The sequence below is a fragment of the Carassius gibelio genome, chromosome B23 (assembly GCF_023724105.1).
Source record: "Carassius gibelio isolate Cgi1373 ecotype wild population from Czech Republic chromosome B23, carGib1.2-hapl.c, whole genome shotgun sequence".
Lineage (NCBI taxonomy): Eukaryota > Metazoa > Chordata > Actinopteri > Cypriniformes > Cyprinidae > Carassius > Carassius gibelio.
This window is the reverse complement of record NC_068418.1, coordinates 27,427,857-27,440,745: the sequence shown is the minus strand read 5'-3', so window position 1 is coordinate 27,440,745 and position 12,889 is coordinate 27,427,857. Positions and strand designations below refer to the sequence as shown.

At 38.0% G+C, this 12,889-nt stretch overlaps 1 protein-coding gene across 11 annotated transcripts in view; it reads right to left on the bottom strand.

Annotated features, from left to right (window-relative positions):
* Positions 1-12,889, bottom strand: part of LOC128011483 (alpha-2,8-sialyltransferase 8E) — a 53,962-nt gene that overhangs the window by 28,883 nt on the left and 12,190 nt on the right. For 2 of the 11 annotated variants that reach the window (XR_008182571.1, XR_008182573.1), the window contains exons 4-9: positions 10,072-10,216; positions 9,431-9,543; positions 7,484-7,567; positions 5,297-6,385; positions 5,148-5,220; positions 4,251-4,360 (exon numbers count right to left, since the gene is read on the bottom strand). The exons of 4 other annotated variants lie outside the window; for them this stretch is intronic. Coding sequence is in view for 4 of the 7 variants with exons in the window: in XM_052593940.1 (XP_052449900.1) it covers positions 6,067-6,385; positions 7,484-7,567; positions 9,431-9,543; positions 10,072-10,216 (661 nt within the window). In the remaining 3 variants the exon portion in view is untranslated. Of the gene's footprint in view, positions 1-4,250; positions 4,364-5,147; positions 5,221-5,296; positions 6,386-7,483; positions 7,568-9,430; positions 9,544-10,071; positions 10,217-12,889 lie in introns of all 11 variants that reach the window. 5 more of the 11 variants (XR_008182572.1, XM_052593940.1, XM_052593943.1 and 2 more) reach the window with 5 other exon arrangements.

Sequence of the window (12,889 nt, the reverse complement as noted above, 5' to 3'; positions counted from 1 at the left end):
AGACAGTCAGCAATCGGCTATTCCACATGGCGTTTTATTTATTTATTATCACAGAACATATTATTAATCAAAATTTGCACCTACCCAGCCCGGGTAGCCTAGGCTACTGTATATTAACAAGATAACTCCTGATTTTTCTTTAACTTTAAATAATGCAGTTATCAAAGTACAATTATGCTTACTTGTAAACACAACCTTAAACAGGCTTGCAGATTTAAATCCATTTAGAAATGATGAACAACCAGCCAGCCAACGATCTAACAGAAATTAACAGCTGCCTGTCAAACAAAAATGATAACAAACCGACCGAATTAAATCCTTCACTGCCACACAGGCAAATGACAAATCGCTTAATAGCCGAACTAATTATTATTAAAGTGTCACTCACAGTCACAAGCCTAAATTCGCTTTAACACAGTCCTCTTACATTTACTCTTCAAAGTAGTGATTAAAACGTAGCGTTAAATTTGAGGTAGAATTTTTGGCGGTCGACAGAAGCTTTTCACCAACGCAGAGTGTGCATTTTACCGTTATGTTCTTTTCTTTTTCGTTGACAAATTGAAAATAATGTGCGTACTTCCATAAACCAAACGCTGCCGGGAGTTCGAACCCCCCCCCCCCCCCCCCCCCCCCACACACACACACACACACACACACACACACACACAGGGTCAGGCGCAGGGCACAGACGCATCACAGCCATTGACTTCACGATCACAGAGCTTCGGCTCCGCTGATACATCCGCAGGTGGCACAGTAGACCTAGGACTACTGTCTGACAAAAAGCAGGCTGCAGTCGGGATTTTCCTTTCCTTAAAATAACGGATTACTTTTTTTAAAAAATAACGAAGTTACTGATTACTTACGCACGAAACTAACGCGTTAAGTTACACATTTCAGGAAAAAAGTAATTAGAGTACTCTAACGCGTTACTTTGTAACGCGTTACCCACAACACTGCTACTGACTTAGTTTCATATAAAAAAATAAATGTATTTTTCCTCCATTTCATATTGCAATGTTCAAAATGTTGTATTTTAGTTGTTATATTTTGAATTTAATAATATTATCTATGCATTTATAATTGCTTTGAATGCATTCATCCACCCAGTTTTATTTAGAGGTGGTTAGCGTAAAAAAGGTATCAGTTAATATGCCCCTTACCTCTAGTATTTCAAAGTATGAAAAATGAGGTTACAAAATAGTTTTTGAGGCATGTATTATGTAATCTGTGGAATACGTAAAAAAATAAAAAATAAAATAAAACAATAATAATCCCAAATCTGTACATGCATATATTTAAAATATATCTTATGTAACAAATACAACAAATACAAGTGAGATTAAAGATAGAAACAAATAGAAAGATTCTTTTTAAAAGTGGTTTATTTTCATGACAAGAACAGGGTAAATCAATACAAAAATACGTGCATAAACAAATGAATGAACATTTAATTGGAGATTAACAACAGATGCATCAGAAATCAGATAATTCCACATATTAGGAAAAAAAATAAAATGATGAGATGACAAAGATGACACTGGCACTCCTTTATGAAAATGAACCATGCTTTTTAGATTCAAATCATGTGTAAACAAAAATATAATCTAGTTAAGTTACAATTAAGGCGTATTGAATATTAAAACGTGATTTAAACAAAGTTAAGTGGTTATCATTTCACTCTTAGTAAACTCTATAAAACTCCACAGCAATGACCTTTGACCACTAGCAACTATCTAGCAACATTATAGCAAACACCCCATGTACCATGGCAAACCCATAGCAACCACCCTGATTACGCTAGCAACTACATAACAACAGCCCTGGGTACCCTAGCAACTATATTGCAATACACTAGCAACTACAATGAGTAACCAAGCAACTACCCTAGCAAATGCATAGAGACACCCTAGCAACCACCCCGAGCACCAAGTTTTGCCACGGCAAGCACTACTCACATTCTCTTCAGGGAAATCTACATATCTACATAAATTTTAATACGTTTTTAGTACAATTTCATCATTTAAAAGTTTAGTTCAGAAGTATTGTATCGGTATCGATATATCGATGATACAGCTTTGAAAAATATCAGTGTAGTAACGAAGACAAAATAAGTGTAATTGCCCATCCTTAAAACTGAAGTACTTCTTCAGGCAACTCCTTACCTGTTATACAATCCTGGAGAGTCTAACGAGCGCCCTCTAGTGCCTCGTAGGATTACAACGCATAGATTTTTTTATTCAACTACCCTAAGGATATGAAAAAACTGTGACAGACATTTCATTGTGTTACAGTGTGTTTTGAGTCTGTCTCATATGGGATGGTGTGACTGATGACTGTGTTTCGTTTGGTGAGGAATAACAATCCTGTGGCATTACAACTAAACATTGTGCCATAAACACACAGAGAGATTCTTCTGAAACTTTATGAGGACTCATTTCACAAGCATTCAGCTCTCAATAAACCCCGGCTGTAGTAATGACATTAAACATTATAAGATTACTACGATGACAGATGTGAGCAAAGAATGAAGCTACTAATAGACAGTTATTAAGAAATATTCCATGTGTTTTCCTTCTTTTCCACAATAGAAATATTGCAAACTAAACATGTTTTCCCGGGGACCCTGTTTTAATTGGGAATCAGTAAGCATGGCAAACATGGTGGTAAACATGGCCTTGTCCCAACTTTTTTGAGATGTGTTGATCCCATGAAATTTAAAATCAACTTATTTTCCCCTTAAAATTATACATTTTCTCAGTTTAAACATTTGATATGTCATCTGTGTCGTATTCTGAATAAAATATTGAAATTTGAAACTTCCACATCATTGCATTCAGTTTATATTCACATTTTTTAATCAAATAAATACAGAGCAGAAGAGACTTCTTTAAAAAATATCAAAAGTCTTGCTGATCCCAGATTGTTTGAACGGTAGTGTATATTTTTGGGTTTCTGGCTGTATTGTGATAATTATTAATAATATATGAAGAGTTTGGTTCCAAAACGCGATAAACATCATTTAAAAAAAAACAAGATTTTCCGCCAAAATCAGTATTGTATCTGGTCGGTACTGAAAAGTACATTTTTTATATTACACAATATGGAATATTGCACAGAGTTATTAGGTCATGTTTTCTACCTTTTTTTGCAAACCACGACAAACACCAGTCTCCTGTCCCTGCATAATGCGAAGTATCTGTTCAAACAATCACAGCACACTATTCCACACACTCTAGACCAAGGCTATTCAAATCTTACTCTGGAGGGCCATTGCACTGCTCCAACCCTGATCAAACACACCTACCTGTGATTTTCTAATAATCCCAAAGACATTGATTATCAGGCTCAGGTGTATTTGATCAGGGTTGGCGCTAAACTCTGCAGTGCACTGGCCCTCCAGAGTAAGATTTGAATAGGCCTGCTCTAGACAGTAATGGCGGCGCTGTAAATACACCCAGCATCCTAGTTTTCCTCATCTACTTTGTGCTCAACAAACAAGGGCTGCATGTTAAATCACATGTGATTGTCTTACGCATCTCGTCAGTAAAGCTGGTTCTATGATTAATAGAATGGTAAATCTCCATCACGTGCTTTCAGATGGAGATTATTCAGATGGATTTAATACACAGAGCCATAGATCACTGACAAGCTACACTATATCTCTTTTATTAGATGAATCGCATTCGATTATGGACGCGATATTCTGTTGCTTGTCAGTGTTTGTGTTAAAACAGCACATAGCACCAGTCAACTAAAAGAATGTAACATGGCAAAGATGAATGCACTTTTGGAAGTTGAATGTAAGGGAAATGACCCGATGATTTCTTTTTAGAAGCGAAGACTGATGAATGTAATTTTAGTCCAGTGTCTGTATATTAGATTAGTACTGACCAAGTTCAGAGTCCATCAAAAGTGGATCAACTTACTGTGTATTTTCATATTTCATAATGATTCAACGGATTTATTGCATTTTGGGCATTTTTTGTATAAAAAATTTTGAAAATCAAAATCTGGATTTTAATTTTTAATGTTGTTAAAACCTAAAGATGCCATGTGAAAATAGTGGTTTTCATCTTGCCTCTTCCTTGGTAAAGAAAACACATTTTTACTTAAATTAATCTAAATGGATTTATAGCATTTTGGAACCAAAGTCTGATATATATATATATTAACCTTGTAATTATGTAAACAACAGAATATTTATTTCAGATGTATCTTTACAGTGGTGTAGATTTAGTGCATCTGACCTGTCGTCCTCGTCCACAGAACACAGTGGTCAGTCCCGTGTGAGCAGGGACGTGTTTGAGCGCATGCGGTTCTTGCAGTTCTTTTAGTAACTCTGGGCTGCTCAAACCTACTGCTGGACAGAAACAGACACAACCAGAAGCACACAAACCAACTATAACCACAGTCGTGACCAGCTAACAGGGAACATTCTCCCCAAATTATGAACAAACCAGTTTCCTGTAACAGTAATAGAATGTATATTCAAAGTTATATAAAAGAAAATATCTTAAGGCTAAAGATAGATCAAAACTTACAGATTTAGGAGAAAATCCTAATTAAGGATTCCTAAATGTTTGTGTTTAAGTATTTTATGCACTAAAACTAGCTCCTTAATCTATCACACACTGAAATAAAAGATACTAAGTGGTTGCAAACAATTTATTTGAGCTACATTTAAATAAATATAAAAAGTTGAAAGTTAGTCGACTAAATTTGTGGCTAAAATAAATTGATTGCAACCTCTCACCTTAAAAAAATAAGTTTGTAAATTAAGTAAAATCTTTTTATTTTTCTCAGTGTAAAATGGTTTAGATGTAAGAGTGCTGACAATTATCTGAATACTTGTTAAGTTAGTGACACTTGTGTTAGTGACCTGCATTTTGAAACATTTCTTTAAATATAGCAACATAATATGCGCTTTATTATGTTTATATGAATAAATCACTGACTGAGACTATCAGCCAATCACTGTGTGCATAGTTAATAAGCACGCTGTCATCATCATGTGCAAAAATATGATGTATACATCGTTTATGGAAGATTTTTAGTTTTGAGACATTCACAGATGTTTCGCTTAATGTTAATAGTAGCTTTACCATAACCAAGACACAATTTAAAAAATGTTTGGTTGCACTCACTCGGCCGTTCAGCGGACTTTGGCAGAGAGGGCGTGGCTTTGTTTGGAGTTGTGGGTGGAGTTACATGATCAGTCTGTCATAGAGAGAAACAAGATTTGGATGAAATCGCTCCTTATTTGATGTTTTATCATTAAGAGAGATTCTCTTACCTTACTTTCCTCCATCGCTGGCCAACCATGCACTGTTCTGATGAATTCAGTTTATAAATGAAGCATTAGACCGAAAAGATGGACAGATGATGCGTTTACTCTCAGCATCAGCTACTACAACACTCAACTAAAAGGTACTTAAAAGTTATTATCTACTGAATATTTTTATCTATATTTGATCCGCTCGCTGAGGAACTGCTTCGTTGTTCACCGTAGTCAACCTAAAGTCTCTTTTCTGCAGCTAAATTAATCATTCACTCACTTTATGACTCTAAAGTCCATCGAAAACACCCAGAAAAGCACTGCGTATTACACAGTTCAGAGAAATATGAAACACTTGTTTTGTCTCACTCCTAAAAACACTAAGAACAAATAACACAATCAATATCAAACACATATTGTATTCCAAAACTGAGGACAATCACTTGAGGAAATAAATATCCATGCTTAAGATCTCCCATGACAAAACAATCTCCAGAGAACAAACTCTGGCAAAACATTATTCTTCAGACATCCTGAAATGATAAAGATGATTTTGTGCTAGCCTTTTAATTCAAAACAGTTTAAATGATTTAATGTGTCCTCTCCTTTAAATAATTGATGGTCCCAGACAGATGCGGTCAGGGGTGCACACAGGGCCCCAGGTGCAGTGTTAGCGCCCCCTGGCTGTGGAGCTGCAGAAGCCGCACAAACTCCTCCGGCATCTTGTGCATGGATCGGTGCGGACTCAACTCGTCGTAGTAATGATACGGAACCGCATTGTCCTGCAGGTCCATTCCAAATGGCCAGAATCCGTAAACATGCACATGCTCACACAGTTCCAGAGCCGTGCTAATTAACATAAACCCAGATGAGAGGCGGGTCTCCTTCAGGCCACGCCCCTTCCAGAAACGGTCCAGTGTTCGTAGGTAAACAGGGCTGAAGAACACCACCGGCTGCTGGGGTCTGATTGGACGGAGCACTTTGAGAGTTTTGATTGACACTCCAGTGCAGAAGGTGTAGGCAAAGGCGGGAATAGCGAGGGATGCATTTCTGTACACACTGACCCTCTCCACCAACGGATCCGGATCCTGCATCAGATTCTTGTACCTACAAACAGTTTCTGTTTGAACACTTTTGCACTTTAAAGTTTCAAATACGTTTTGAGAGAATACACTCTTTTAAATAAAGATGCTTCACGGTGCCATAGAATAACCTTTTTTTTCTAAATGGTTGCATAAAGAACATCTGAAGGACCTTTCCTTTTCACAAACACTTCTTTGTGGCAAAACAAGGTTCTCCAGATTCCAAAAAGGTCAGAAAGAGATGGTTCTTTAAAGAACCTTTGACTGAATGCTTTTTTCAGGAACAAGAAATAGCTCTTCTAAGGCATCGCTGTCAAGAACCCTTTAAACACCTTTAGTTTTAAGAGTGTAAAATCCCAGTAATGTTCCATTTGTCATTCAGTGTAACACTTGTATTTATGTAAAAATTAAAACAACAGACCCACGCAGACATGTACTTACACACACACACACTTATATATATAAAAGATTAAGTGAGCATGCAAAATTGTATTGCATTTTAAATGAGTAAAGATTATTGAAAGCAAATGGGATCGGGGCAAAGTTTAAAAAGGTTAAATTATGAGTATATAGTATTTTGGTTAATGATTCTCGTGGTAAATATTCCTGAAAACATTGTAACACTGACTGACATTTTAGTGGCTGTTTTCTCTAAATCATGGTAAACATTTATGATATTTATTTTTTGCACTTAAATAAACAGGACAATTTCTAAAGGAACAATTGAAAGTTGTATTGCACTTATTGTTTTGATCCCTGAAAACCCTTTATACACACATATATATGTATATACGATGAGTGATGAGGGGAAGTTACTTTTACAAGTAGCCTAGTGCATTACAAAATTGTGCTAAACCCAACAAATGTAAAAAAATTAATAATTAAAAAGAAAGAAAAAGAAAAAGTAAAGTCACACCAGAAGTGAAGTGAACAGGCATCAGACTGAATGAAGAGTAAATCCACGTCTGTACAGTAGAGGGCGCTGCTCAAACTTATCACATGAAGAATATGAGCAGCAGTAACTCATAGTTCCTTCTAAATGAAAAAGTATAATACCATACTTTACTAGTTACTTAAAAAAAAAAAGTAGTCTGATTGTGTGTGTGTGTGTGTGGTCACTGACCCATTCGTAATCTGACTGGGGTTGATGGTTATCAGATCTGTCTTCAGTCCAACATCACTGTCATTAATCAACGCCAAATTAAACCTGAAACAGGGAGAACAATCTTTAATTTGATCATCCTACAAAACAGATGCCACTTCTTTCTGTTAAAAGTAAATTCTGCATGATATGAAGCATAAATGGCTTAATATAACCAACTTCATACATGTTGGTTTTCAGCAGGTCTTGATGAACTTTTAATGCATTCATTAAAGAGAATTTGATGCCGATGTTTATGCAAACATCCCATTTTAAATCAGTTTACTATATAAAATCTAAATAATTATTAACTAACATTAACAAAGATGAACAGACACTGTAATAAATGTATTGCTTATTGTTAATGTATTAATTGATGTGAAATACATTTACATTTATACATTTAGCAGACACTTTTATCCAAAGCGACCTACAGTGCATTCAGGCTAACATTTTTTATATAGTGCATCAAATAATTACAAGGAATGGCAATAACACTGAAATCAACATGAAATTTGAAAGCACAAAACAAATCTTCCTGGAGATTGTGCAGATGTTTTCACAGTGTTGATTTGTCGGCATCTTTTTCAGTTTTATTACCAGAATCAGAATGAGCTTTATTGCCAAGTATTCTTGCACATACAAGGAATTTGTTTTGGTGACATAAGCTTCCAGTACACAGAGACACCAACACACAGAAAAAAAAAAAGGCAAATAAATGAGCGTATAAACAATTGTGCTATAAATGATAATGGAATAGGATTGAGTAAGATGCAGGGATGTACTAGGATGGAGGGGTAACATTTTTTTGCATAAGTTGGGAACATTTAACTGTTCATGAGGTAGATTGCCTGGGGGAAGAAACTGTTTTTGTGCCTTGCTGTTCTGGTGTTTGCGGCTCTGAGGCGCCGGCCAGATGGCAAAAGTTCAAAGATGGGGTGACTTGGATGTGAGGGATCCAGAGTGATTTTCTGAGCCCTTTTCCTCACTCTGGATGTATACAGTTCTTGAAGGGTGGGCAGGGGAGCACCAATAATCCTTTCAGCAGTCCGAACAGTTCTCTGTAGTCTTCTGATGTCTGATTTTGTTGCTGAACCAAACCAGACAGTTATAGAAGTACAGAGGACAGACTCAATGATGGTGGAGTAGAACTGTTTCAGCAGCTCCTGTGGCAGGTTAAACTTCCTCAGCTGGCGAAGGAAGTACAAACTTTGTTGGGCCTTTTTCACAATGGAGTCAATGTGATTGTCCCACTTCAGGTCCTGAGAGATGGTGGTGCCCAGGAACCTGAATGTCTCCACTGCAGTCGTGTTAAGGGTGTTCAGCTCCAGGTTGTTGAGACTGGACCAGACAGCCAGCTCTTTAACCTCTTGTCTGTAAGCAGACTCATCACCGTCCTGAATGAGGCCGATGACTGTGGTGTCGTCTGCAAACTTCAGGAGCTTGACCGAGGGGTCTTTAGAGGTGCAGTCGTTGGTGTACGGGGAGAAGAGCAGTGGGGAGAGAACAGAGCCCTGAGGGACACCAGTGTTGGTGGAGCAGCTGTTTGACATGAATTTCCCCAGTCTCACTAACCGTTTCCTATCTGTGAGAAACTAGTTTGTTATTGAAACTAGCTAAACATTCATGAGAGAATCTGCTCATTGAGACTGGTTTGTCTTATACTGTATTCTTCAGTGGTTGCTCAGCCGGGTGAAGACGGGACATGGAGCTCCTCAGCAGATAAGAGATGCTTCATGTGTGTTACTATAACACACTACGGTCATAAAGGGTTTAAACTATTAGATACTGACAAGCAACAACCGAACACTCATCAGCTGAATTGCTCTTTCAGTGTGTGTCTGTGGGATTTTCTGGTCCACTGAAATCACTCTGTTTGAGCACACAATCACAGCCAGTGAGGAGCAAGGCATGATGGGATGTGCTTACCGTATGACAAAGTCTGCGCTGTCAATCTCACGTCCACAGCTGCTGTTCTTTAGGATCCCACCACTGCCAACTACAGCACACCGACCGAGACGACGACCGCTCCAGGGGAGATCCTGCACACACACACACACACACCTTGTTTGTTATTCTTGTAGGGATTCTCCATAGGCGTAATGGTTTTTATAATGGTACTAACTGTATATTCCATGCATATTCTATTGTAATGCATTATGTTTAAAAGTATGCATAGATTTTAAGCATGTGTTTATCTTCATATAAAATACATGTGTAATTACTAACTACATAAAAACATTACGGGTGTGTATATTTGCATTGCTTTTTGACTGTTCTCTGTATCTGCCTCATCAAATGCCACGAATGGTTGATTATATACAATGATGCATGCTATTGGACAAACTATTTTCAGTTATTACCTTCAGCAAGTATGAACTACAAAGGCAAAACCTGGACATTTTTGACACTAGAAATACCAGCTGAAACATATCCAGGAAAAAGACAATGTATAGTCAGAATATACACTTTATAGGGCTTGACTGATTTGAAAGGTTGGGTCCCATATCATATCATAAACACACAGCGTTAATGAGGTGTAAATGTATATTTATCTCAAACATACACACCTCAGGCAACATGCTGTGAACAGCTGCATTCATTTTGTATCTTTTTGTAGTGCTTGTCTCATACAGGATGTTCTGATTGATGGCCGTGTTGTGTTTGGTGAGGAATAACAATCCTGTGGCATTACAGCAAAACTGCAGCCTCATTCTGACAAAAACAGAGAGAAAGTTTATTAGCTTACAGTAGCTTTTCAAGTGTAATCTTTGTTAAAATGAACCACCTCAGTATTTAAAGATGTGATGTTTAACCTGTTTTTAACTGCTTGTCTCCATCACAATCTGCCTCATTTACCAAACAAATGAAAGAAAATCATCAGAGAATAGAATAATGACAGAATTTTATTTACATTATTTTTAGATGTTTACCTATACATAGACTGAAAAAGAAAAATATACAGACTATACGAATGCTTCAAATAGTAATGTGCAAAGAGAAACATCGTTGGTCAAGCAGCTGGCTGGGGAACAGTGCAAGATGATTTGTAGTGCATGTAAACACACATATTACTTCATATAACTACGAGTCTTTTGTGGGGTTGTGTCCATACATCAGTGTGTGTGAAAAGCATCTAGTGCGCATAGAGAAGAAAATGATGCACAGAAATGATTTGAAACTTTCAGATGGTCAGTGGGGGGTGGTCAACAGAATTTCTCCTGAAGTCCATCAAAATCTCCTTTGTCTTCTCCACACTGAGGGACAGGTTGTTAGTGCCACACCATTCAGCCAGCTGTGCCACTTCCTCTCTGTAGTGCGTTTCATCACTGTTGCTGATGAGACCTACCACAGTTGTGTCATCCATGAACTTGATGTGGTTAGAGCTGAACCTGGCCGTGCAGTCATGGGTCGGCAGCGTGAAGAGCAGCGGGCTGAGCACATAGCCTTGTGGGGCACCGGTGTTCAGTATGGACTGACTGAGGTCTTCCAGTTAGAAAGTCCAGGATCCAATTACAGAGGGAATTGTTAAGGCCCAGCAGGTTAAGTTTATTAATAAGCTGTTGTGGTATTATTGTGTTGAATGCTGAGCTGAAGTCGATGAACAGCATTCTAACATAGGAATTTTTATTCTCTAGGTGGGTAAGAGCCAGGTGGAGGGTGGAGTAAATTGCCAAACTAGAGTGGATTGAGTGTGTTATGGAGGTTGGTTTTGATGTTGTTCATGACTAACCTCACAAAGCACTTCATCATGATTGGAGTCAGTGCTATTAGACGGTAATCGTTTAGACAGGACACAGGTGATTTCTTTGGTACCGTTATGATGGTCGTGGATTTGATACATGTGGGGACGACTGCCTGGTTTTTTAGTGAGGTGCTGAAGATATCAGTTAGGACATGTCACCTACACAGCACAGTCTTTCAGTACACGGCCAGGTATGTCATCAGGACCTGCAGCCTTGCGTAAGTTAACCCTAGATAGGGGCTTCCTTACATCAGCTGGAGACAGAGCGCCTGGTCGTTGGGAGGTGTGGGCAGTTTTTGTGCAGGTGTGTCATTCTGCATGTCAAACCATTAATAAAAGTGGTTGAGTGCATCCGGGAGTGATGTGTCATTATCACAGGCCTGTGGCGGGGGCTTGTAGTCAGTGATGGTCTGAATGGCTTGCCACAGACTCCATGTATCTGCTGTCTGTTGATTTTTTGAACATATGACCATTTTGCATTTTGATTCCACAGGACAGATTGGCTCTTTCTGTTTTGAGGGCTGCTTTGTCTCCTGATCAGAATGCTTCCACCTCTGGTCTTTAGCAGCTCACGAACCTCTACTGTCATCCACAACTTCTTTTTCGCATGTGTTGTGATCGTCTTGTTGACTGTCACATCATCAATGCACTTTTTGACATGACCACTGACAGTTTCAGTGTACTCCTGCAGGTGTAGGTGGCTGCCTCTTTAAACATATTACAGTCTGTGCACTGAAAGCAGTCCAGTAGTGTTGAGGTACCTGTAGTATCATCTGGCCAACTGTGATGAGTGACTGTGCCGCTGGAGTAGCCACTGTGTCCAACTGCACCACCGTCGTGGATTATACCATTGTCTAATATTTTAGTAAAAGCTCTCTGTTCAATTGTGTTCCTTCCTGCAAAATTTCTTATCTGCATGAAGAATTTCCGTAAGGTTTCAGGCCCCACCATAGCACAGAAACTGCTTGTGTTAAAATTACAAATGACTGCTTCTTGCGTCAGATCAAGGCTGCATCTCATTTCTAGTCTTACTTGATCTTAGTGCTGCGTTCGACACCATAGATCATGACATACTCAAAGATCGATTACAAAACTATACAGGTATTCAAGGGCAGGCTCTAAGATGGTTTAGATCCTACCTGTGTGATCGCTACAACTTTGTCTGTTTAAATGGGGAATCATCTTAATTATCGGCAGGAAAGTATGATGTGCCACAAGGATCTGTCCTAGGCCCTCTGCTATTTTCTATATACATTTTGCCCCTTGGTGATATTATTAGAAAATACAGGATTAGTATCCATTGTTATTCTGATTACACTCAACTATGTATTTCTATAAGACCAGATGAAAGGACTGGAAGTACTCAGTTGAGTTCCTTAGCGTCTTGTGCTTGAATTCTTTTAAAACTTTGGTTTTATTCTAACATCTTCAATTCTAATAATGCCCACAAATTTGTGTTTATAGAAGAGCAAATGCTTTTTTTTTTACCATAGTCACAGTGTTTTGAGTCACTTTTATCAGGAAACACTGATAAAATTATTTATACCCCCACTTCATTGGTATATTGGTATATAAACAGTATTATGTTGAACTTTATTGCTGAAGAGATGGTGCCGTTTTAAGCAGTATATTAAAAGTGTTAC